Source organism: Eurytemora carolleeae, unplaced genomic scaffold, assembly GCF_000591075.1.
Source record: "Eurytemora carolleeae unplaced genomic scaffold, Eaff_2.0 scaffold826, whole genome shotgun sequence".
Taxonomy (NCBI): Eukaryota; Metazoa; Arthropoda; class Copepoda; order Calanoida; family Temoridae; genus Eurytemora; species Eurytemora carolleeae.
The window spans coordinates 120,505-142,825 of record NW_019396715.1 but is presented as its reverse complement, the minus strand read 5'-3'; the positions used below and the strand labels follow the sequence as shown (position 1 = coordinate 142,825).

General features: G+C 30.7%; 2 protein-coding genes across 5 annotated transcripts; one reads left to right on the top strand and one right to left on the bottom strand.

The window, feature by feature from the left end:
* Positions 1-4,741: 4,741 nt before the first annotated feature.
* LOC111707712 (uncharacterized) lies at positions 4,742-13,164 on the bottom strand. Of its 3 annotated transcripts, none has more exons than XR_002766505.1 (8): positions 13,103-13,164; positions 12,035-12,142; positions 9,765-9,817; positions 8,831-8,889; positions 8,604-8,635; positions 6,308-6,386; positions 5,865-5,963; positions 4,742-4,829 (listed from the first exon to the last, which is right to left on the bottom strand). XR_002766505.1 is itself a non-coding variant. In XM_023480851.1 (8 exons), exons 1-7 carry the CDS (start codon positions 13,136-13,138, stop codon positions 6,732-6,734), a joined length of 441 nt encoding a protein of 146 aa, XP_023336619.1. In that variant the 5' UTR covers positions 13,139-13,164; the 3' UTR covers positions 6,303-6,386; positions 6,730-6,731. The 3 variants fall into 3 exon arrangements, 2 of the variants coding, with proteins under 2 accessions (XP_023336619.1, XP_023336620.1); XM_023480851.1 differs by lacking the exons at positions 4,742-4,829; positions 5,865-5,963 and adding exons at positions 6,730-6,806; positions 8,472-8,549 and having other exon boundaries at positions 6,303-6,386; XM_023480852.1 differs by lacking the exons at positions 4,742-4,829; positions 5,865-5,963; positions 12,035-12,142; positions 13,103-13,164 and adding exons at positions 6,730-6,806; positions 8,472-8,549; positions 10,548-11,003 and having other exon boundaries at positions 6,303-6,386.
* A 1,289-nt stretch (positions 13,165-14,453) lies between these two features.
* LOC111707716 (erythritol/L-threitol dehydrogenase-like) lies at positions 14,454-22,321 on the top strand. 2 transcript variants are annotated; one of them, XM_023480861.1, is made up of 7 exons: positions 14,462-14,560; positions 14,983-15,048; positions 16,421-16,482; positions 17,089-17,152; positions 17,916-18,013; positions 18,888-18,952; positions 21,925-22,321. In XM_023480861.1, the coding sequence occupies exons 2-7, from the start codon at positions 15,009-15,011 to the stop codon at positions 21,944-21,946; spliced, it is 351 nt and encodes a 116-aa protein (XP_023336629.1). In that variant the 5' UTR covers positions 14,462-14,560; positions 14,983-15,008; the 3' UTR covers positions 21,947-22,321. The 2 variants fall into 2 exon arrangements, with proteins under 2 accessions (XP_023336628.1, XP_023336629.1); XM_023480860.1 differs by having other exon boundaries at positions 14,454-15,048.

Here is a 22,321-nt window from a genome sequence, read left to right as displayed (position 1 = left end):
TAAAATTGTGACTAACAACTCTCTAACCCTAGTTCGGCTGGGGACCCTGGGGCCCCACCCCCTTACGTTTTTTGAAGATAACTCAAAAAGTTTTGGTCTGAGGCTGTTCAATTTTTTTAGACTTTTCTATTTAACACATGCTTCTAACATTAGGTTAAAATCAGGGTCAAAAAAATTAAACAAATATTTTTTGGTTTTATACAAATCTCAAAGCTAGTGTGATGACACATGTTTCTGCATGCATTTTATAAGGGCTTTTCAAAAATAAAGTTTTTAGATCCTTAGCTTTAGTCGCAAAAAAAGTTATGGGCTATTTTAGGTTTTTTTTTTCAAAGACCGGACTTTTTTCCGCCTTTTACCCTACCCTATAAACTAAAAAAAAAATTTAACAAAAAATCCTTTAAATTACTATTTATTAAAGGTCACACAATTTCACAGTGTGAAAAATGAGAGTGCTAGTACAAAATGAATGAATGAAAATGAAAATAAAGCTTTAGCAAAGTAAAAAAGATTAAGTATTTAATCTAAAGCGTAATGAGCATCATATGTTTACTTTTTTGCTTTCAAATCCTTGCATTTAAATTAAATCTTGGCCATTGACACAAAAGTTTGTATATGAAACTATCCTTTTAGATTAGTGCAAGTATCTTAAAGATATTTCCAATCATACTTTATTTTATTTATTTATTTTTAAGTTTAGTTTTTAAAATTATTGGATAATTATCATTTAAAAATGTTTATTTTTATTATTTTGATTATCATATCGACCTCCTTCTAAAATTATTATTTTTCTATTATTATTCTTCATATCAACCTCCTTCTATTATTATTAGTATTCTATTATTAGTCTTCATATCGACTTCCTACTATTATTATTATTATTATTCTATTATTATTATTATTATTATTATTCATATCGACCTCCTTCTATTATTATTATTATTCTAATATTATTCTTCATATCGATCTCCTTCTNAAACTGTTGCTGGTCAAATTTTTCTCAAATAACAGACTGTGGCGGAAGACGATTCCAAGCTAGGCGGAAATCCATACGCGGCAAAGAAATTCAAGTCCAAGGCCACGTAACAGATATACATGATTTCAACGATATAATTCATTTGTGTTGAAACATCCAAAACGAAACGAAACATGATAGTGTTTACTCGTTTCTAGAACGATTAAAACCCCTATGAAAAATACACTCATGGGAATTTCTATTTTTTTCATTTCCCCATCTTTGCATCCGGATTGTGGAAAAGAATATATTGTTTGAAATATCAAAGCTGTCTAAAACATCAGAGACCAAAATAATGAATATTAAGAAGTTGCTGATCCGCACAGACGTAGGTCAAATACTTCTCTTTTGAGCAACTTCAAGTTGAATAGAAGTGGTTGTTGTTCAGTTACTTCTTGTACTTAACCCTATTCCCGCTGGGGGGGGGGGCAAATTTGACCCCCCCCTGAAGTTTTTTTTACATAACTCCAAAAGTGTTGGTCTGAGGCTGTTGAAATTTTCTGACTTTTCTTACATACCTAAAGTCCTCCCTTTAGGCCTAAAACCGGGCTGTAATACTAGCTGCCTGAGTCCTCAGGCACACTGCCTGAATGACTGCTTTTGCCTGTAACAAACTAAATCTTTGTTTTGACCCACTTTCACTTGTCAGATTTTGATAAAATTTAGCTTTTTGGAAAGCCTATGACATAAGGAAACGAATTGCACAAGTTTTGCGAAAAAAATTTCAAATTTTTTGCAAACAACCTGTCAAAGGAAATTTGCACATTTTAAGTTTTCCTGAATAAAAAACAAGGTATTTAAAATTTTGCAAAAATTTTTGCATATTTGAAATGGCATGGTCAAGGGCTTTTCAAAAATGTATAATTTTTCATTTTTTGGACAAATTTTTTTTGCAAACATTTTTACTATAAAACTGGATTTTGCGATAAAAAATTCAATTTTCGCAAATTTGCAATTTTTTTTGCAGATTCTAAAAGTAGAGCACAAGAGCTTTCTAATGATGTATCATTTGTCATATTTGGACATAAAACATGGGATTTAGAGGGGGGGGGGTCAAATTGACCCCCCCCCAGTGTATCCTGGTTTTCAAGTACCCCAGCAGGGATAGGGTTAAATAAGTTTGGTCCTATGTTGCAAAGATATTTATATTTATCAGAAAGGTATTAATGAGTGTTTAAATATTACAAAATTTAGGCCTCCTGGTGTAAATTGGTTTCCTCCACAAACAGAAGAAGAACTGCAACCCTGCTCCTACACAGAACACACCCTTGGTCCAGAGGACTTTTCATTGTTTATTAATATAATTTATGTTCACCCCTGTACTGTATTACCCTGTTTGGAATATAATTGTAAGGACAACTAGCTTGAATAAACCTTGTTATTGATTTTGAAATAAATGTGAAATTTATTTTTAGTATTTTTGTGTGTAAATATGTTATGTCTAACATGGACGGGCTGAAATTGATCTGGTGAAAGCTGGCCTTCTGTTCAAGTTTATTGTTTGTGGTTTATAGAAGTGAAAGATTCACATACATAGTATAATTTGTCCACTTTGGGGGATATACATTTGCGTAGCTATATTTAAGTTTAAGAAATTAGAAACAAAAATGACTACATGACTCATTTTAAATTCTTATCAGATGGATAGATAATTTCCATACACTTGACGACCAATATAGGAGACGTCAAGTTGTTGACCAATGTAGTTTATGGAAGGAACGGCTTCTAGCTGCCAAAAGTTGTACTACCGTTCTGTCCATAGGTACAATCTTTGATTTTAAAATGTAACTATGTTCACTGTTGTATGGTTGGCTTATCTGTGAATCTATGTTTGTTGTGTCATTAACAAAGCTAACAATGGTAAAAAAATGTTTTGTCACCTTGCAGGATAAAAACAGAACAGTTGTATATAAGGAAAATGGTCAGGACTGGACTACACTGTAAAGTTTAAATTTGCAGAACTGAAAATGCATTTCAAATTCACTCCATTAGAGCTTGACAGTTTAGCAGACAGAAAAACTAAATTTGTAAATATTTACTGTCTTTAAAAATATATTAGATATCCTTTACCATCAAATCATTGTCAACTGGATAAAATGTGTTTTCTGAAAAATCTTCCAAAATGGTGACCAACTTCAGAAATTTTTTTCGGAATTTCACAGAAATCTCTCTAGATTATAACCCATTTCCAAAAATTTCCTTAGAAGTTTCTTAAATCCTGTATTTTCTTTGTAATCTCTCAGGAAAATATTAGGAATTTCTTTAAAAAAATTTAAAAAATCTGTTTCCTAAAACATCTTCTAAATAGTGACCAAGTTCTGTGAATTTGTTGGAACTTCCTTGGAACAAATCCTGGGAATTTCTTAATACCAAGTCTGGAAATCAATGGTGGCCAAACGTTAAAAAAAACCATCAAAGAAATTTAGGCAAAGAGTTATTGACACAATAAAATTTGCATCTGGTACTTTAAGCTCTTGCAGGAGCTTCAACAATGCAGAGCAATACAAGGACAACAACTACACATAGAGTTTCTACATTTTTCATTCTTATAATCTTCCTTGGTAGATTCAGGAAACAATTGGCTCTATACTTATTTCCACACTAGCTGTAGTGCCTGGTGTTGCCCGTAGAATTAAAAAAAAATAGACGTTTTGCCAGCTATAAACCTCTAAACCCTGGGTGCGTTTTTAAACGATTAAAAAGACACCATTTTAAACCATTTAAAAAATTGTTATTAGTGTACACACGGATTAAATCCGTTTTAAAATACTCGGATGAAAACACACCATTAAAAAAAGAATTTATCTCTACTTTAAAGCCAAAAATGAAGACTTTAGACTGTCTAAAACGCTTTTTTGAAGTCTTAAAACACTCTGTAAAACCGTCTTTAAAACGTTTTCAGTACGAGGTTTTTTATCCGGGTTCTGGTTTAAAAATAGTCGACTTTTATCCGGATTTAACTCTGCTTTGTGTTTGTAGGGCAGCTAACATTTTTAAAAGTATATAAATATACTAGCTTGGGAACCCAGCGCTGCCCAGGTTACTAAAAGCTACTCCTGCTGTTTACCCACACTTGAACAATTTTACCAGGAAACTTATTTGTGGTTTTTACAAATGTATTTTCCCATATTTATTGGACAGAACAATTTGAATTTAAACAGAATTAATTTATTTAATCAAAGCCCAGGTAACATAATATTTGAATTATTTTTAAGAAATCAGCATGATATTGAACATACATTAAAAAACATTTATTTCTTTTTTTATTTGCGTTGGATTAAGCCCAATTAGATGCTTTCAATGTTTCAGTTTAATTATTCTATAAAAATCTCCAGATTTAACAGATTTTTCATTAAGTGGAGAGTTATTAAATATTTACATGACATTTGCCATTCTCTTAATACAAGAGATTAATGATGGTTAGGATGTTCCATCTAGAATATGGATATCGAAAAGTGCTATAAATGTAACTTTAGCCAGGGTATTAGAGATCTTCAAGGCTTGTATTGATATATGAAGGTTTATATCCGGCTACAATTGTAGGAATACTGAAAAAAAACATTACAAACTAATTGGTATTATTTTACAATTTTTGGTCTTACAAATGATAAAATTAAAGCCGTCTTCAACATTTTTTGAGTAAAATAAATGCAAAGTACATTGAATAAGTATACATGTTTTCAGATTAGAGATATGTAAACTAAATATTATTTAAAATGAAGTAATCTTGCCTGTACTTGTTAGAAATGTATACATTCAAAGTGCCTTCTAGTTTAGGATAGCAGACTGTATTAGCAGAATTCCAAACCCAACCCTAAAATCATCAAAATCATCAAGATTTTTTCTGTAGGGAAAATTAGGTATTTATTTTGATCTTGAATCTCCATAATTATGCTGTAGGTTTGGGTTTTAATTTATTAAATAACCATTATTTTTTAATGAAAATGTTTTAATTTTTTAATTTTCTAAATATCAATTATATATTTAATTATTAAATCATTTTCTCATTTAATTATTTAATCATTTATTATTTGATCATTTAAATTTTTTAATTATTTAATTCTTAAATTATTTTATCGCCTTTTTACCAACATTATCGACCTATTATTCCCCCAAAAGAGGGAGGTTATGTTAGTTAACGTCCCTTGGGACAGTTAAGTAAAATAACACCCGCTCTGCAAAGTTTTCAGGAAATTTTTCACGCATTTTCATTTCAAAATACAATAAAATTTCGTTTAACCACTTTTTCGGGAAATTTAATATTTACTTAACCACGGGTAACCTCGACCAATTTTGTCTACAAAACATCCTTGGTTATGTAAAATTCCCTTAGTTTCTCTGTAAAGTAGTTGTACATAATTATTACTATTTGATTATTTCATTTTTTAATTATTTAATTATTCAATTATTTTATTATTTGATTATTTGGCTATTGCTTAATGATTTAACTATGTAGAGATTTGGTTTCCGTAATTTTTCTGTAAATTTGCTCAAATATGCGTTTGTTACTCTTTACTTTGTTTCTCTTTGTCTTCTATTATGTATAACGTACAAAAATTAAGTTCTTCAAGAGGGTTTGGGTTTTTAGGAAATTAAAACTACATTTTTAATTTTCCTGATTGTGTGATTTAAGAAGGATGAATCATGCAATTTTAGTTTTGAAATTTGAATCAATTTTATTCATGGTATTTTTCCATTTTTCTTCAAACCATTAATGTCAGTAGTCTTATTATTTCCATATTAAGCTACAAATATGAAATGCAACTTCATACTTCTATGCATAGATGTATAGGGTAACATTTCTACATTGTGTAAAACAGCAATTCATTATCAACCTTTATAAACTTACCACACAATCTAAGGTATTGTCACAAATCTGTTGGCATTCTTCAGCACTGGATCTTGGTAAATATACTCCATTTTTACCATCAATGTCCCATTTAAAAAACTTTCCAAAATTTCACAGTTATGCTAAATATGTTTTTGTCTCTGGTTCAGCATATATAAATAGTCAAACAAAAACTGTGTTCTTAATCTGAAAAGCTTTAACTCCATACTGATAATTATGACAGAAAATAAAATCAAAATAAAATAATTATGAAAGTATGAAAACCATTTTCTATACCTTTTTTCTCTTTTATGCCAAATTAAATCCAAAACTACTTATAGAATAACCTATCATTGGTTAGGAGATTTCTTCTTGGTTTTGTCATTTAATGCAATTCTGAACTAGGGCTGAAATGAAAGATTGATATGAATATTTTATTAGTTAAGTCGATAAATTGTGAATTCCTGGAAAGGATTGTGAATAAGTTTGCTGCTCCGTTCACATATATCTGATTCTTGGAATGAGCACATTACACTACCTCCACTAAAATTATAGATAAAACTAAAACGTGTATTTTTAAGCAAAAAATTAACGCAAAGAACCTTGATTTGATAAAGTCAAGTTATTAATACAATTAGAGAAAAATCCATGCTTAAAGGAATTGATTTTTTGCCACAAACTCAATAAGTTTAATCCCTATATTTTTCCTATCTAAAGCTGTTAACCTTTGATATTTTAAATTATGATCATTTGATCTAACATAAATCATAGTTTGAAATATCAAAGGTCTACAGCATCGGGTTCTAAAGAAATAGTGATTAGAAAATAAAAGTTTGTGGCAAAAACTCAATTCCTTTATGCAACATGATGCTCAAGAATGTGTAACCTTCAAGATGTACTTTTCTTTGTGAGAAACCCTTTGGTGCCAACAGTTACAGCCTTAAACTTTTCTTCAAGATTCGTCTGATTTAAGCATTTAGTTTGAAAACTGTTGATGCTCAATATCTTACTCTCAGACAGTTATCCCTGCGCTAAATAGGGAAATAGGATTTCAGCAATAGCTCATGTATTCCTTGATACAAAATTCACAAAGATTTTACTGATAAAGATTAAAATTAAAACCACGGAAATATTTTACAAACATTTTAACTGATTAGGATTTAAGTGTCACAAATTTGACTTTTTTATACAAATATCTTTGTAATTTGTTGGCGAAATCTCACCATATTTTAAAGCTTAATAATAAAAAGAAAAATTCCTCTTTTTCTTTCAATTTTATCCATAAAAAGAGAGGTTATGACCAAACTAAGGGGTGTTTACTTCAATTTTAAACATTAAAGGTCTAATATTTGAAGAAACAAAGACAAATAGTGTTTTTAAAGGATCATTCTATTTAACAGAACAGTTTGCACCAATTTTTTAATTAAGCATTTTAAACACTTTACAAAACACTATTAAAGGAATTACGTCTTTGTCACTAACTCCGATTTTGTACTTATACCTATATCTTGGAAACCCAATATCGTAAACGTTAGATGTTTCAAGATATGATATAGGTATGATAATGTAATCATTGAAAGCATAAAACTGATTTCTACGAAAAAAAATCTATTTTGAGTCATGAAACCTATAGTTTTGCAAACATACAATATTAAAATAAAGGGACTGTAAGCAAAAAAAATGACTCTCCATTGAAAAATGTCAATGCACGATTCGCAACAATTTCCATGTTAATAATTTGGAGTTTTCTATACAAAAGTGACTTGCACATTTCTACTGTATAAAAACATATGGGTATTATTAGAATTTAACACTTTCAAACCTAGAAAAACGACAATATCTTCCATATTTTTTATCAAAAAAAGGTTTCAAGGAAAGAGCTTGAAGGATCACTTCAAATTACACTAACAGTTCCTAATTTTAACTCTTTCATTTTAACCGCAACTGGACTCATAACAAATTTAAAACATTAAATTAAATATACAATTGTAATAATTTCAGGCACATTATTAACCAGAAATAACATCATTTCATGGCTAAAGTACAAGTTTTCAAAGCTCAGTTAATTTAAAGCTTTTCATATTTTGAGAGGGATATTTTCTTTCATAAAAAAATCTTAATTGATAAAAGGCTCTAAATGTTTTATAGAAATCTAGAGTCTTGATGTTTCCACTGTGAGTAAAACATTGCATAATTTAATTCTATAAAGGCTGAGGGTCTGAATCTATGTTTAGCCTTAAAAATAAAGATATAAGATGCTCAGAAGGTTTCAAAAATTGTTGAAATAATGACTGAGAAATTAAAAAAAATTTGTTTTTTGTTTTTTACAAATAATAAGACGGGATTAACTTGATTTTTCATGGGTTTTGAACAATTAGTTTTTAGATCTATAGCTCTAATAACAAAAATGTTATGCACTGACCAAACTTTTCACTGTCTCGTTTTCTACTCTATGCATAAAAAAAATGTTTAAAGAATTCCTGAAACTACTTATCTTTAAAAGTAAAAAATGTCAAGATGATAATGTCAAATATGAGAGTGCTAGGGCAACACATCTTTTAAGTTATTTAGCAAATCTTAAAAGGTTCTTTGTATGAAATACTAAAATTTTTTTTAAAATAATGCTTCCTCAAAACAGCGTTTCCCATCTTTGTATGGATAGGGATATTCCACTGGACACTCATGAGACACGGCTTGCCCATCAATCTTGAATAATTCATTTTTTCTGATTATTTCCCTTTAACATTTTTCTTTACTTACCATCAAGCTCATTCTCACTTTCACGTCAATAACTGTAAAGAGTAAAAAGGAAGAAAAATGTTAGTTCAGAGTTTATATTTAAAAAATCATTTCCCTGTCCCCCCTTTCTGAAAATCATCTTTTTTTTACCCTGAAGTTAGGTATGTTTATGATCAATAAATATCTAAAGCTTTTATAAAGTTTAAATGTAATTCAAAAGGCAAATAGTTAATCTTCATATTTTTTCCCTGAACTAGTTGACTGAGGAGGGGGTGAGTTCAGCCAACCAACCTCACATACTCCAGCACTGTAATAAATATATATCACATACTCCAGCACTGTTATAAATATATATCACATACTCCAGCACTGTTATAAATATATATCACATACTCCAGCACTGTAATAAATATATATCACATACTCCAGCACTGTAATAAATATATATCACATACTCCAGCACTGTTATAAATATATATCAAATACTCCAGCATATATATCACATACTCCAGCACTGTAATAAATATATATCACATACTCCAGTACTGTAATAAATATATATCACATACTCCAGCACAGTAATAAAAAGCATACATCTGGAAAGAGGTTTCCGAACAGGATTTTTAATAAACGAGACTCCTTTGTTGGAGATATTTTATTTACATATTAAATGCAGGGTGTTTTCATCTGTCTCTTGGGGGTTACGAGCGTTGAGACTTGAACAAATTTAACTTATTTCAATTAAAAAAGTTGCCGATAGGGTCGAAAATAATTCTGAACTGCAAAGTGTTTTGTCTGAAGTATTTTAAGATTCCATCTAATAAATATTTGGAAAAAAGTATTTGAAATAAAAATACTAGAAAAAGTCCGAAAATCAAATCCTTTAAAAAAGTCATACTAGTGTTTAGCACTGACTTTTTTGTGGATATCGTACTAAAACCACAACTAAAATCAGCAGGAATTAAGTACCATAAGAAAATAAATACTAATTAAAGAAGTCCCTGGAAAAAAAGTCATTTAGAAAAAGGTGCAATTTGGACCTTTTTCAAAATACTTTCTTGATTATGGCTTTATTGGTTTTTGTTCCCTTCATTTCATTGGAAACCTAGCTTCGTGAAAGAAAAAAAATAACATATGTACGGTGAATAAAATGATATTTATACTGATTTTATCCTAAACTACCTGAATCTGATTGCATTTCGGAGATCAGCCTTCAGATTGGCAAAGACAGCACACTTTAATTTTTTATAGTCATAAAAAAAGTCTTTAATAGTATCATTAGTATCATTAAACACTGTTTGCATATTTGTTTATTTATATATGTAAACTATAACTGGCCAAATGGCTGGACCGAATTGGCTGAAATTGTGTGAGGGAACCAACACATTGGTTTAAAAATAGATGATTTTTTTTTAAATTCAATTTTTATTCAAAATTCCACTTTTTTCAAAAATCAATTTATTTTCGAAATTCAATTTTTCTTATTATTTTACGGGCAACGCCAGCCACCTCAGCTTGTAACATATAAAAAAAAACCAAAGTTTCACTGTGAACTAGAATAGCCCAATTCCGCTTGTACGTAGAAAGCAAAAAGTGCACTTTTTTTAAATGCTTGAATTATTTCATATATATATTATGACAATAGTGTATGAAAGTTGCTTTCTCATACTTGGTGCATAATATCAAAAATAACGGAACTATTGAGGTTAAAAGTTTACCAGTCACATGAATTTAACCTTCTTCTCTATGTCAACCCCTCATTCCCCTCACCCGCCGCCCATTGCTTTAAATAAAGTTATGATTCAATATGTTATATGTATGCATGCATACATAAAACCTCCACAGCTTTAATATTAAAGTTCCGAAACAAAGTTATAATTTATTAAACAAAACCACTGAAAAAAACGCTCAAATGTTTTTTCCAACAATTGGTCCTTTTACTTGCCCATTCAATCAGTTGCCTACCGTTCTTAGAAGAAAACGGAACTCTCTTATTTGGTTTGGTGGAGTGCATGCATCTTGTATCCTACAGGGGAAGCAAGGAATGTACATAAAATAAAACAAGACTTCATCTTCAGCCCATGTTGTAACTGAAAGAAGGATAACCCCTGATGGGTATACATGCCATGCACAACAATACCTGTGTTTTACTCGACCACCTGTAAGAAGAACTGGACTGCTGTGAAAGATTCCTCTCAATGGGGCTTTAGGGCTTACAACTCCCCATTTTGCGTAAGGGGTGGAGTTATGGGTTTACTTAATACCCCTTAACTAGGAAAGAGTATAATAGAAGGAACACAGTGAGCAATTCCCTATACCCTTCCTTTTACAAACCTACTTATCTCAATCCTACCTGCTCCACAACTCAATTTCAAAAGAACTATTTGGAGAGGCCTCAAAGTGTAGACACAAGAAACAAGAAGCAAGAATAAAAAGAAAATTTAGTAAACAATTCTATATAAAGAGAAGGCAAGATCCTCAGCTAGTTCAATTAAATACAGGGTTTAGAAAAAAAAGCAAGATCACTTAAAAATAGTTCTTTCTTGTAAAGTGGCAAACTATAAGGACTTTCAAAAAAAATTCTTTTATTTTTATTTTCAAAATTAGTCCAATATGATTAAAAGATGTAAGAACAAGAAGAAAATGAAGAATACGAAATATAGAAATCTCAAAATATTTCCATCTGATGTCATATAAATATTCAAAAATATTGTAAAATCCAATTAAAATAGATAATTAAAGTTAAAAGCTTGCCCATAAAAACTGCGGGCCTTTGTGTAGTGTGTCATAGCATTTTTTATTCTGAAATCTTTTTTCAAAAATATGTTGACTTTTAAAAAGTAACTACATACTTAAATCATTTACTTCAAAGAATCATAAAATTACAATTTCTATTTCATATCACTTTTTGATTGGACTCGACGAGATATTAAATTTCGCAATACACAAACAAAATGCTTCTAATTCTTACAACAATAGCCCTTTCTATGGAAAAAAAAACAATTCTAAAACAATGTGACAGTTTTTATTGGAGGTTGTCTTCTTCGGAGTTTTATAAAAGAAATTGTTCTTAGAATTGTTTTTAACTAACCCCGTAATGATATAAAGCAAATAGTTGGTGATGTAATATTGCACAAGTTTTGCAAAGAAATTTTGCAAATTATTTGCAAAAGAAGTTTGCACATTTTTATTTTTTCTTAATTACACATTTAAAATTTTGCAAATTTGCACATTACTTGCAGATAAGAGCATAAGAGCTTGCCAATAATGTATCATTTGTCATTTTTGGAGATCAAACATGGGACTTAGAGGGGGGGGGGGCGCATATCCTGGTTTTCAAGAACCCCAACAGGGATTGGTTTAAATTTCCTGCCCATCAAATTCTGCATTTTGCAAAAATAGCTGCTCAGATTTTTGTAGAACCCAAAAATCTTAATCATCACTAACTACACCTGTACTTCAGTTCTGGTGTTAATAACTTCCCGTCCAGGTAATCCCTGCCAATGCTCTTCATCTACCAATTCTCTTTTGTAAATCGTGTTCCGATCACCAGCTACAGCCTTCAATATCAAATAGATATTCAAAAACATGTTGTCAGTAGGGAATAGGGATAATTGCTTTGTTTTGGATTTATTTTATGACATTTAATTTTTTGGAGGTTTTAACCATCGAGAGGCTGCATGGGTCTGAATCTATGTTTAGCCTTGAGGGTGGGCCTTAAAGTAAAGTTATGGAGTTGCAATTTGCATGATTTATAATTATTCTATATAGCTGTAAACATTAGATCTTTTGAGTTACAAGCAATTAATTATGGCCATTCCTTATGGCTGTATACTTTTAAATGCTTCTTTAACCTAACTTTTGTTTATTTGGAAGAGGCTTGCGAATCAGCACCAATTTCACAATATTCTATATTTTGCCAGCTTCCTTCAAAAGCGGCACAGTTTTTTTTATTTAAAGTTAATAAAGTATTGTTCAGTTACTTTTGTTTTATTTTTAAAACCACATATAGAGGATCACTTATAATATTTCTGCAACTGCAGGCAGTGTATAATTTTTCTGCAACAGTGGGGCACAAGATATGGGGGGGGGGGATTACCGGGAACCTAAATTAGGGTTAGGCATAGGTTGAATTCAATTCGATATAGTTTGCTGCTAATTTTACTTCCATATCTTGCGTCTATAAAGAGAACAAAAATTTTAGTAGAATAATAATGCAACTTATTATGAATTATTATGAACTCTACGCTCTTGGACATAAGACGTTTTTATCCATTTTCTTCTTATATACGCAACAGCTAGTAGTAAAAGGAATTGAGTCATTGCCACAAAATCAATTTTTTTGAATCACTATATCTTTGCAACCTTATAATTTAAAAATTTGACATGTGCAACTTAGATTATTTGATCTTACAGCATTCATAGTTGACATTGTGTTGCAAATCATCCTATAAGGGGCATTTTTCATTTTTCGTGAACATTCCCATTAGACATCTACGTACATATTTTAATTATGATACCTGTATAAAAAATACCATTATCCAGAGGTTGAACATTTTGAACTGAAATAATTGGTATTTAAACAAAGCTTTCTATTTCAGCACAAACGTCGAAAATATCCCGGGCAACCGAAATAATAGCAAAAGGTTTAAATTTTGTAAAAGAAACAGACACAGGGGTAAATATTATGAACATATTTTCTAATAGGGAGCAAATATAATTGTCATTTATTTTGTTTTTTAACTCACTTTTATGATTTTATTCAAAACTAAAACATTCTTTTCTGTATGGATTGTTTTGTATTAAGTTTTCAAAGGAAATTGTGAAAAATAATTTGTAATTGCATAAAATTTTGAGTCGCACTCTCTAAAATGATGATTTTCTTTGCGATTTTTTGTCGCATCAATAGAGAACATCGAACTACATGTTGCTTCAAAAAAATTCGCAATGAAGATTGTGCGACTTTGCACAATAAAGAAAAGCACAATATTGAGCACAGACTCAATTTTCCGGTGCAATAAATAATATGAAAACTCTCTAATTCTATCTAGCTATTACAATTCTTAATTAAAGAGTTTCTAAGAAGTGCAGAACAGTTTAAAACTAAAACTTTTTGCAAAACAAGATTGCTCTATTTTTCTTAATATAGCTTGTTTTCATTGTAAAGATAGGACCGTGGTAAAATATTTCACATAATCAAAAATTAGAATTTTCGTTTCTTTCATTAAAACTAAAAAAACCAGCATTTCCGATATTTATTCATGATACAAAAGTAAGAAATGATCTGTTCGCTTTTAAAAATCAAAAGTTTTTTGGTGGTTTTTTAAACGATTAACAATCTTAAGCGCAATATCATGGATTGGAAACCAAACTCTTTATTTAAAAGATTGTGTTGACTGTGATCCAAAATAAAAGTTAGTATTATATAGTTCCAAATTTTTTTGAAATATATTTCGGTCTGAGTTGATCCTTTTTATATTTTAAAATTTGTTTCTGTCATGAAGATTAAAAAATACATAAATATAAGTACGTCAATCAGTCTTGTCAAACGTCCAAACGGCTGAACTAATCGGGTCATGTTTATGGACCATCAAAAACACTATTTTTTGGGGGAAAAAATGTAGTTATAAATGTTTTTTAATGCAATAAATACAATTTTTAAAAAAATGTGGCGTTTGCCTACCTGAAAGCCTGGTATTTCCAAAGTTTTGGAATTAAATATTAAAACGTAATGGGAAAACATATTAAAACAAACATTGTTTATATTTTATTTAATTTTTGAAGCTAAAGCATAAGTTTGATTCAACATATTCTAAATAACACTGCGCCTTTAAAAACTTGTTTTAATTTGAAACATTCAGTCAACAATCAGTTTGGCATGTGTGTGTGTATGACATAGCCTCTCGGAAAATGTTAAAATAAATTTATAGTTTATAATAAAATATTAATAAATCAGATAGAATCTGTAAGAACATCAGGTAGAATTTAGGTTCAAATTGTCGAACCTAGAATTGATTTAAAACATTAGCGGAAAAAAACTAAAAAACGGATTAAATTGTCATGGAAAAACACATTTGTACCTTCAACTGTTAACATCTGACACACTGTTGGTTTTCTAAGCATCGTAAAAGAAGTTTTCTCCCCCTCTCAGTAGTCGTCTGGATTAAAAAGACTAAATGAAACCAATCTAAAACTCAACGTACAGAAATTCATCTTAGCGCACAAATGAATAATTCGGCGTAAATTTGCATCTTCTGCCAACTTTTGGGCGTAAAAGTAGAGCACCAAGCAATGAACGCAAATTAAAAAAGCCCAAAAAATCCTGAATTTGCGCAACGATTTTTCCATTCCACTGGCAACCCTAGTCTAAAATTTTTAGTCGTTTTCAAATGTGTTTTAGCTGAATTCTAGAAATTATATAACAAAATGTGTGAGATGATGACTGCAGTCCGTGTCTATGGAAAAGGTAAGTGTTTAAAAAAAAATGTTCAAGGTGTAAAAAAAGTACTAATGTTGGGTTTAGAATAAGTTTTGAAAACTGAAAACTGAAACATTAAATTATATACACTTTTATATAAAGTTTTCTATTTTATATAGGTAAAAGTGTTAGAAAAAATACTTTTAAAGATGTAAAAATAATAATTTTATGCAAGATTCAGAATACTTTTGAAAACAGATAACTGAAACATTAAACTTTGGCTGTATGCATGCTTTAAGAAACAAAAGCAATAATTTCTTTATTAAAAAAACCCAAAAACAACCATGACAAGTATTAAATTGTTTCATTATTTACAGATTTGGAAATGTTATTTAATATTTATGACAGTATGTTATGAGCTTTCTAGATGGGCAACGTATTATAAAATACAGACTTTTTTCGTTAAAGTTGTAAAAAATATCTGACAAAAATAATGTTGCCCAAACCAGACCAGCCATTCTAGAAACTGTTTTTTTATTACTACACTAAACAGACTTTCCGAAATAATATATATGATATTAAAAAATTTGTTAAAAATTTTATTAAAAATTATAAAACTTAGTAAATTATAAATAATTATAATTACAAATGATATTCTCTGATATATTAAAGGGAGTGTTCACCAAAAATGAATTGGGGTTTAGGCTTACGGCGAAAAATAATCGCTTTTGATTGCTACTAATCTTACTTCTATCTGATGCGTCTATAAGGAGAAAATTGTCAAAAACGACTCACACCGGCCGAATAATGTAGAATCTGTACAAATTGAGAAAGTTGCGACTTGCAAAATACAACTCAGATCGTAAAAAAATCAATTATTTCTCAAACAAATCACTTGGATATTAAAACCTATTTTCATAAATTATTTTTAAACGCATTCTTTCATATACAGTTGATATTTTCTATTTGCTTTATATACACGAAGCAAGTTGATAATGAATTCTCCAATATGAAACATATTTAAAGGGACAGACCTGTTATGTAAGGTAGTTAAACTGAGTATGTAGTATTGTGGACGTTTATTGGATATAAACACCCTAGCAGATTGACGGCAAAGTTTATAGATTTCGAAAAAAACCACGTGGGGGGGGGGGGCTTGGAAATAACCCCTCCCCTGGTTAAGGGTACTGTTGTAAATATGACCAGTCACTTTTCAAATGTAGGGTAGGGGATTAAAGTTGTATTGTGAACTATATAATAAAGCTCTACGCTTACATATATATAAATGTATTAAGATGTATAGCTGGTCAAACAGCTGAGCCGAATTGGCTGACATTCTTTGTGGGAACCCTTGAAAAATTTCACGGGCAACACCGGGCAATTCAGCTACTATTTTTTAATACGCGATCATCTTATTTAGAAGACTACAGGATAGAGGAGATTGAGAAACCTGTTCCTGGACCTGGAGAAGTTCTTGTCAAGGTTTGTTTATCATGTAAAAATACTAAAGGAAAAGAGTAAATATCAAAGGTTTACACCATCAGATTGCAAAGATAAGAAAATCAGAATCTGTAGCAAAAGTTAGTTCCTTTATTAAAACTCCAATCTGTTTAGGCAGGCAGTTCAAAGTACTTAACTTATAGAATATTATAAATTCTAACAATGTTTCATCTCACCTTGTTTTGGTTGTTGTCTGTAAGGGATTTAACAGCCAAGGGTCTAATCTGATTGAATGTTTTCCATCTATAAAACTTAGAAAAAAATCGTAATCTTTTATAGATATTTTGGAACTTTCTTTAAACATTTTAAAATACTATTTTTTTGCTGCTAGTCACAAGTAGAGGATAAAAACAAGGTGCAAACCCTTTTCTCTGCAATTTCATGATAATCCTGTGACATTATCCCCTCCCCTTCTTTATAAGTGTTTGTAAGTTATGCCTGGTCAAAACATGTCTTACTTGAGTCCTGAAGTGAACCATAAATTGGGGTTCTATCTCAAAAAATTCTTTGATCTAAATTTCTACTGGAAAGTTTCAGTGCTCATAATTGGAAAATCCTTTAGTAAAACTTCTTATATCTTGTGTTTAGGTAGAAGCTGTTGGTATTTGTGCTGGGGACGCAAAAACGTTCACTGGTGCACCAAGATTTTGGGGTTAGACCAGTTTAAACCATTTAATATTTCATCAATATTCTTATCCAGTAAATTCACCAAGTTGGGTCGAACTTTAAACGTTATTAATTGTTGAGACTTCGGATGAAGACTTTTAAATCTTGAGAGGATACTTATTTGAGATCCTATCTGAAATTAGTAATAATTTTCATCAATAGATGAGTGCCCCAAAGGGACTGTAAGCGTAATTTCAAGTGACCTTTCATGAAAAGATGGCAATGCCGGATTCACAAGCGCAAAATTATTTTTATGCAAATTCAGGCAAACTTTGCGCAAAGAAAAATCTTCCAAAAAAAATTGGCTCAAAGTTTTCATAAAAGATGGTTTTGCAAATTTTTCGCAAATACCAACATTTAATGGTCATGACCATTTAATAGCGGGACAGATTATTTCGAAAATAGGGTCTTTCCTATCTAAAAGTTCATAAAAAAGCCACATAAAAATAGGTTCATGGAATCCCTTACAAATACTTACGCAAATGACAACATCGCTCTAATTTCCATATTAAAAATTTGAGAAAGCTTTTACTATAAAATACATAAACTCTTATGGAACCTTTCAGCAAAGATTTTCAAAAAAAATATTAAAAATTGTTTTTGTTGTGTGCAAATTTTGCGGGTTTTTGTGCGATCAATCACTGCTGAGTTTTAAGCTATAGCAAATTTTCGCCCAAAAATGCTGAATTCCGCGCAAAATTTAGCGGAATACACAAACAAAAATGATGCTAAAAGGTCCTTTGTTTCAGGAAATGGAGCAGATGTTCCCTCGTATGTAGAACCAGTGGTGACCCCAGGACATGAATTCTCAGCTAGGGTTGTACAACTAGGAGCAGGGGCTGCAGAGGTTAGGTTGGTTACCCTCGATGCGCTCCAATATAAGGAAAATGTGGTGTAATAAGATAGGTAGATTAAAATGATTATTAGAGGCGAGAGTGACGTAATTTTAGTTTTTTATCTTTCTAACCTGTAGCGCATCGAGAGTAACCTGACTTATAGTATAAAGCCTTGTATTCATCATATTCACAAAATTACAAACAAGTTCTAAACTACCTGATCAGTGATCATATAAGTTTTAAGTGAGTCACTGTGATAAAATCAACAACGTTGGAACTCTTTAAAGTCGATCCAATCTAGAAAATTCATGAAATTTTTAAAAGTTTCCTAGATATATGATTAAATATTTTATTCTCTGACATTTGATATTTAGATTGTGGTGGTAATAATGGCCATTAAACATTTTCAAATTCGTTGGACTAAAAGAGAAACATATAATTTTTTTAAGATCTAGATATTTATTTAAGTATCGAGGTTTCTACAGTTTACAAGATTGTTAATATAACTTTTTTGCAATGTTATCGTGTACGTACAATTATAAATTGATAAGGTTGAAATCTAGAATTTTACAGATACATTTTTTTAAAAGATTTTTCATGTTTGGATTTCTAGTATATTTATATTAAACTATTGACAAAGCAACAGTTCAAAAAAAACTGTATTATATATTAAAGGATAGCATACTTTTGTATTTAATATATATATTTAGAAATATAATTAAAAACTATTCAAAACCTCTTTTATCTAAATTATTTGAAAGTTTTTAAAATATTAATATTAGAGAGCTTTTCATGGAAACTATGGAAGGAGAGGTGGCGTGAAAGGGGGGAATAATATAAAAAGAAAAAGTTTTTCATCCTTTCTTAAACATTGCTTTTTGTCAGTTGCACGGCGTAAAGATTGGAGATCTGACAGTTTCAGAACAGATTGTTCCATGCAATGACTGCAAGTAAGATTTAGCCACTTTTTGGAAAAATAATGAAAATAATATATGGAAAAGGAAGATGGCTTTTATGCAATCTTATTTATGTTTGATATTGCTTTGGTAAAACCAGGAGGTAGAACTTTATTTAGGTAAATAGGTCTGTACAATCATCACTAGAATTGAAGCCGTTGTCTTTCACAGTTTTATGGGTCCCGTACTGTAATCCTTGACAAGTTTTTATTCTATATTGGTTTCTTACTTTTTAATGATGAATTTTTGCAATAGTAAGTAATAAAATATACAAACGCTGACTTTATAATCCCTATATCTTTGCAACCCAATGTTATAGACCTTTTTCCTTAAACTATGAATTCTGTTAGATTAAATATTATATTTGAGTTTGTGGCAAGGGCTTAACTCTTTCACTAAATTTTGTTTTTTTTTGTCGAATTTCTATTTATTTTTCATATCTTAAGGAATTGTGAATAATTTGTTAGTTTAAGACGACATAATCTTTAAGCTTTCTTATACATAGTTTAACCCTATCCTTTCTGGGGTACTCAAAAACCAGGATACGCTGTGGGGGGGGGTCAGTTTGACCCCACCCCCCCTAAATCCCATGTTTAATGTCAAAATATGAAAAATTATATATCATTGGAAAGTTCTAATGATCTACTTTTAGAATCTGATTTTTTTTGCAAATTTGCAAAAATTATATTTTTTTGCAAAATCCATTTATATAGTAAAAATGTTTGCGAAAAAATGTCCAAAAAATAAAAAGATATACATTTTTGAAAAGCTCTTGACCATGTCATTTGAAATAACCTGATGTGTAATTAAGAAAAACTAAAATTTTTTTTGACGGGTTGTGCAATATGTCATAGGCTTTTCAAAAAGCTAAAAATTATCAAAATCTGAAACTTGTCCTAACAAAGATTTAGTTTGTTACAGGGAAAAATAGTCATATTTTTATTCAAGATTTAGGATGTCTAGTTAATTTTTTCTTATGTATTATATAGTAGCTTGGAAACCCAGCGTTGCCCGGATTATTTTTTCCTTTACATTTTAGTTTACTCAACTTAAAATTTGCAAACCAAACATTCTTGTGATTTTATCTTGTTCAAAATTTGAGGAAAATCAGTCCAGGAGGTTAATTATGAGTTATAATTAGACAAACAAATAATCAGAGATTTCCACTTTGTCATATATACATATGAGATATAGACAACAGTTAAAAACAAACAAAAAATAGAATAGAAACTCATAAATTCCTCTCATCTCATTCAACAAATTCTCAAAATTTAAGAACTGTTGTATGTTAAAGTTTTCTTTTTGCAAACTTTACAATATCCTTATCTTAAAAAGAATAAAAAATTAAAAAAACATTCAAAAACGAACGTTACAACACGTTTTTTGCAGAATTCTTCTGCTAGAGTAAACAATTTACATAGTAAAGAACACACGAATATTTAGAAACAAAAAAGTTAAAAAAAAACTTGTGTTTTTATTACACTATGCTGAATTTTAACCCTGAAAGAAAATATAAACCATAAACAAAACAGTACCACCATACACCCACCCACGGGCAGCCGTAGTACATTTTAATTACCGAGCCGGGTCAACCTTTCTGGTCCCTGTTTGTACTGTATTGGGTAAATAAAGCAGATACTCAATAGGACTAGCCGGTGCAACAAGGTTGACGAGGTCAGACTTTAGGTTGAATTTACTTTTATTACAGAGTCAGGGGTGCGTGACCCATATACCCATACCATACACTCATTACTCCTTTCAGCCATGCCCCTGTTAGTTATTGGTCAGAGGCCTGCTTACAAAGGCCTCCTCTATAGTTCTTATAATTTCTTATATACATTTAATAAACATAAAAACAAGTTGTATCAATGCTTATATGCTGCTTAGTACTGTTGCTGAAAGCTTATTTCTCTTGTTAAGATGTCTGCATAATGTTTTACAAAAACAATACAATGAGAATATCAATGTATAATCTATATATATATACTTTGCTTGTCTGTTTGGGTGTCTTGGTGTCTGTCTGTTTGTGTCCTTAATAAACTTCAAAACGGCTGAACCGATCTGGCCCAAATTTTGTGTTTAAACTCATATTAGCTTATAGGGAAGGTTTATGAACGATCACAATTTCTAAAATTTATAAAATTTGAAAATCTACAAAAATTAGTATAAAACCCTACAATTTTTTTTTGGTTTTGTTACAATAGTTACAAAGAGAAAATGTTCACAATTGAAATAAAAGGAAATCAAACAAAGATTACTTAAGAAAATAAGTGTTCACTTGTTTGAAAATATATATACGTTAAAATATTTGAACTCAAATTGTTAAATCCCTTTCTTTTTGCAACAGCTGATGGTGTAAACTTTAATATTTCAAACTTAGCTTATTTGATCTAACGGAATTAATAGTTTGTAATATCAAAAGATAACCGACATTGAGTTGCAAAGATAAAGGGATTAGTAAATCAGAGTGTGTGGCAAAGATTCAATCCCTTTAAATGTGGACCTCAGGTTAAAAAAGCGTCAGGCTTAGTTTTGAAATTTTGTGTATTTAGGCATTTCTGTTAGTCTCATTCAAAATTCTAGCGGAAGGGGGTGGGGAGTTAGTCGCCCCCCCCCCTCAATCTCTTTTAGATTTTTAACGAAAAGTAGTTAAACGGATTGGTTTTCAAATTTCTTTCTTTAATGAATAGTGTACGGCTGAAGGATACAGGTTTATAAATGTAAACAAACTATTGAAGTTAGCGATCATATTGATTTAACATTGAGCTGAACTTGAAAAATTGAACTCTGAACATGAATTGCAGCAATCCTAAACCATTTATCATAAGGCTATACATAGATTCTCACCCCCTGGCCATTTTATGGTTAGGGGAATATTAAAAAAAAATTTGCTTTTAATTATTCAAAACCGTTTGTCTTATTTTAAGATATCTAAAGCAGTACGTACGATACTTAACACCTTTTAGCTCCAGGTTGGCAAGAGAGTAGAAGCCTCAAACCAGCTTTCACAGCAGATGATGAGGCTCCACTAGAACCTCCACTCCGGGGCAGACCCCCACGCCAACCTCCTCCGGTTCCTCCTTATCCCCCTAGACGTAGAGGACGACCTCGAAAAGTTGTTGCAGAATCCTCCGCCGTTACTACGCCGAAGAGGAAAAGAGTAACTTTTAACCTAAAACCAAAGATTTTACACCAAAGGCTTCAACGTTAAAAGAGTTTTTATCGCTAGCCTCCGCCTTCATTCTCCGCCTTCAGCCTCCGACTTCATCCTCCGGCCTCTCCGCTGGGGGGGGTAATGTGGAAGACGATGCCTGGCCGCGTTAAACTAGTTCCACAAGATTCAACAGAATGAGATAGAACGCA

What these genes read in the sequence shown, in the direction of transcription:
- LOC111707712 (XM_023480851.1), bottom strand. Translation starts at nt 13,138, where the DNA reads ATGTTCAACCTCTGGATAATGGTATTTTTTATACAG. An exon ending in TAATGGTATTTTTTATACAG is followed by an intron (nt 12,143 to 13,102) that starts GTATCATAATTA and finishes TTGATATTGAAG; the next exon opens with GCTGTAGCTGGTGATCGGAA. An exon ending in TCCTCAGTCAACTAGTTCAG is followed by an intron (nt 8,636 to 8,830) that starts GGAAAAAATATG and finishes TACTCTTTACAG; the next exon opens with TTATTGACGTGAAAGTGAGA.
- LOC111707716 (XM_023480860.1), top strand. Translation starts at nt 15,009, where the DNA reads ATGTGTGAGATGATGACTGCAGTCCGTGTCTATGGAAAAG. An exon ending in AGTCCGTGTCTATGGAAAAG is followed by an intron (nt 15,049 to 16,420) that starts GTAAGTGTTTAA and finishes CATCTTATTTAG; the next exon opens with AAGACTACAGGATAGAGGAG. An exon ending in GTTCCATGCAATGACTGCAA is followed by an intron (nt 18,953 to 21,924) that starts GTAAGATTTAGC and finishes AACACCTTTTAG; the next exon opens with CTCCAGGTTGGCAAGAGAGT.